Genomic DNA, 2,717 nt, shown 5'->3' with positions numbered 1-2,717 from the left:
GCATCCGGCGGCCCATGAACGCCTTCATGGTGTGGGCGAAGGACGAGCGCAAGCGGCTGGCGCAGCAGAACCCGGACCTGCACAACGCGGTGCTCAGCAAGATGCTGGGTGAGGGGCTCGGGGGCGGCGGGCGCGGGGCGGGCGCGGGGCGGGGGGCGGCGCGGGGGGACCCGGAGCGGGGCTGGGCCGGGGCGGGCGGGGGAGGGGGCCGCGCCCCACCCTCGCGGTGCGCGCCCGGGGTCCCGCGCCCGCCCGACGGCAGCTGACCCGCGCCCGCCGCCCCGCAGGCAAGGCGTGGAAGGAGCTGAGCGCGGCGGAGAAGCGGCCCTTCGTGGAGGAGGCGGAACGGCTGCGGGTGCAGCACCTGCGGGACCACCCCAACTACAAGTACCGGCCGCGCCGCAAGAAGCAGGCGCGCAAGGCCCGGCGGCTGGAGCCCGGCCTCCTGCTCCCGGGCCTGGCGCCCCCGCCGCCCCCGCCGCCCCCGCCGCCGCCCGAGCCCTTCCCCGCGGCGCCTGGCCCGGCGCGCGCCTTCCGCGAGCTGCCGCCGCTGGGCGCCGAGTTCGACGGCCTGGGGCTGCCCACGCCCGAGCGCTCGCCGCTGGACGGCCTGGAGCCCGGGGAGGCCGCCTTCTTCCCGCCGCCCGCGGCGCCCGAGGACTGCGCGCTGCGAGCCTTCCGCGCGCCCTACGCCCCCTCCGAGTTGCCCCGGGACCCCGGCGGCTGCTACGGTGCGCCCTTGGCCGAGGCGCTCAGGACCGCGCCCGCGCCCGCTGCACCGCTCTCCGGCCTCTACTACGGCGCCCTGGGCGCGCCCGCACCGGGCCCGTACCCCGGCCCGCTGTCGCCGCCGCCCGAGGCCCCCCCGCCCGAGGCCGCCGAGACGCTGGGCCCCGCCGCCGACCTGTGGGCCGACGTGGACCTCACCGAGTTCGACCAGTACCTCAACTGCAGCCGGACTCGGCCCGACGCCGCCGGGCTCCCGTACCACGTGGCGCTGGCCAAGCTGGGCCCGCGGGCCATGTCCTGCCCGGAGGAGAGCAGCCTGATCGCCGCGCTGTCCGACGCCAGCAGCGCGGTCTACTACAGCGCCTGCATCTCGGGCTAGGCGGCCGGCGGCCCCGGGCCCGCGCCCCGCTTGCTCCCCGCCGCGGGCGCGACGGTATTGCTGTGCACCCCCGCTCTGTCCCTCTCGCAGGCGCAGGGCTCGGCCGCGCCGGGGGCGCCCTGCAAGGGCGGTTCCCGCCCGTCCTGGGGCTCTTCCAGGAAGCCCAGGCCTAGGACCTGTTGGCTGGCCCGGCCAGGGCAGTTCTTGAAGCGTCTCATTCTTTTCTGGCAGTGTATTTTCTAGAACCAGGCTGTATTTTTTACTTCGCCTTTTTTATATACTTAATACAATATATTTAATTTTTAATTAAACTTTTAAACTTTTTCTTCCAAGGGGTTTCAGTGACCAAAAGCACCCATGTAGCGAGGCTCTTTAAATATGAAGAGTACCACTATTTGTCTGCCTTAAAGCAGGAGCAGGAGCTGGGTCGCCCCCTGAGCCAGGCGAGGCCACAATAAAGTGACTGGCTCTCTCCTCTGAACACCTGTGGTCATTGGGGGAGGGGGGAGCGGGTCACTTAATGATCCTGGCCGTGCCCTTCCCCCACAGAGCCCCCCCAGCTTGGGTCCCAAAGCACCCACTTCTCCAACCTTCCAGGCTAGCCGGCAGATGGAGCTGGTGGACGCATGAGGTGTGGGCGCTCCCCACCCTCCCAGACTTGCATTCCCCTCCTGTCCCACACCCCATTTTAACTGAAGCCTAAAAGGGGTCGGAAATCCCCCCCACCCCACCCGTGTTTCGTCATCCTCCTCTCTTTAAAATGCCAGGTGTAAATAACTACATACATACATACATACATACATAAAATAAAAATAAATAAATACATAACTAAAACTTTCTTCAAACCCAGGCACTACTGCTCAGGTCTGTCCTCTCCAAGGGGGTTGGCCTGTGACAGCTGTAACAGACATGGCACCCTGGAGCCCCCGTCTGTCATTTTTAAACCAGAGTCCCCAGAGGGGGCAGCAGCACCATGGCCATGCTGCTCCCCACAGTAACCTCCCCAGGCTCTACTAGGGACAGGTCAACGACCTGTCAGGTCAGGCCTCTCCCATGAACCCTCCCCCACTTGCAGCAGAACTGGACACCCCTCTCTCCAGATTCCTTGGTCCCCAGTCCCTCATGGGGAGCTGATCGCGGACACCCTGATGTGGAAAGGTCGCTCACAGCTCAGTGTCCCGTGTGTGTGGGAGTCACGGGGTTCTCCGGACGCTGCCTGTGCTCCAGGACGGCCAGCAAGCCGGCTACCCAGTGTGTGCAGAAGTCTCCCAGCATGGCTGTGACCTTGTGACCATGGGGGCATCCATGAGGATGACCACGTGACCTTGTGCGTCTGTGTGTGTCTGTCCCGAGTCTGCGGCTGGGTGTGTGTGTGTCCCCACATCTGGTGCTGCTGCCTCAGTGTGTGTGTGTGTGTGTGTGTGTGTGTGTGTGTGTGTGTGTGGCGGGGGCGGTGAACAGGCTGTGGGACTGTTTTTACAGGTATCCAGCCTCTCGGGGGGCAGTGACGTCACCTCTGGCATTGACTGGCCAGAGCTCCCCACCAAGCGGACAGAGCCTGGGGACCGCTGTACCTGAGCCCCCCAGGCCCACCCCATCAGCAGCTGGT

At 66.5% G+C, this 2,717-nt stretch overlaps 1 protein-coding gene across 1 annotated transcript; it reads left to right on the top strand.

Annotated features, from left to right (window-relative positions):
• The first annotated feature begins 6 nt into the window (after positions 1 to 6).
• SOX18 (SRY-box transcription factor 18) lies at positions 7 to 1,433 on the top strand. The gene is made up of 2 exons (XM_059408038.1): positions 7 to 108; positions 288 to 1,433. Exons 1-2 carry the CDS (start codon positions 15 to 17, stop codon positions 1,106 to 1,108), a joined length of 915 nt encoding a protein of 304 aa, XP_059264021.1. The 5' UTR covers positions 7 to 14; the 3' UTR covers positions 1,109 to 1,433.
• Positions 1,434 to 2,717: the final 1,284 nt, after the last annotated feature.

This window comes from Mustela nigripes, chromosome 7, assembly GCF_022355385.1.
Source record: "Mustela nigripes isolate SB6536 chromosome 7, MUSNIG.SB6536, whole genome shotgun sequence".
Classification (NCBI taxonomy): Eukaryota; Metazoa; Chordata; class Mammalia; order Carnivora; family Mustelidae; genus Mustela; species Mustela nigripes.
This window is presented reverse-complemented; position numbering and strand designations above follow the sequence as displayed.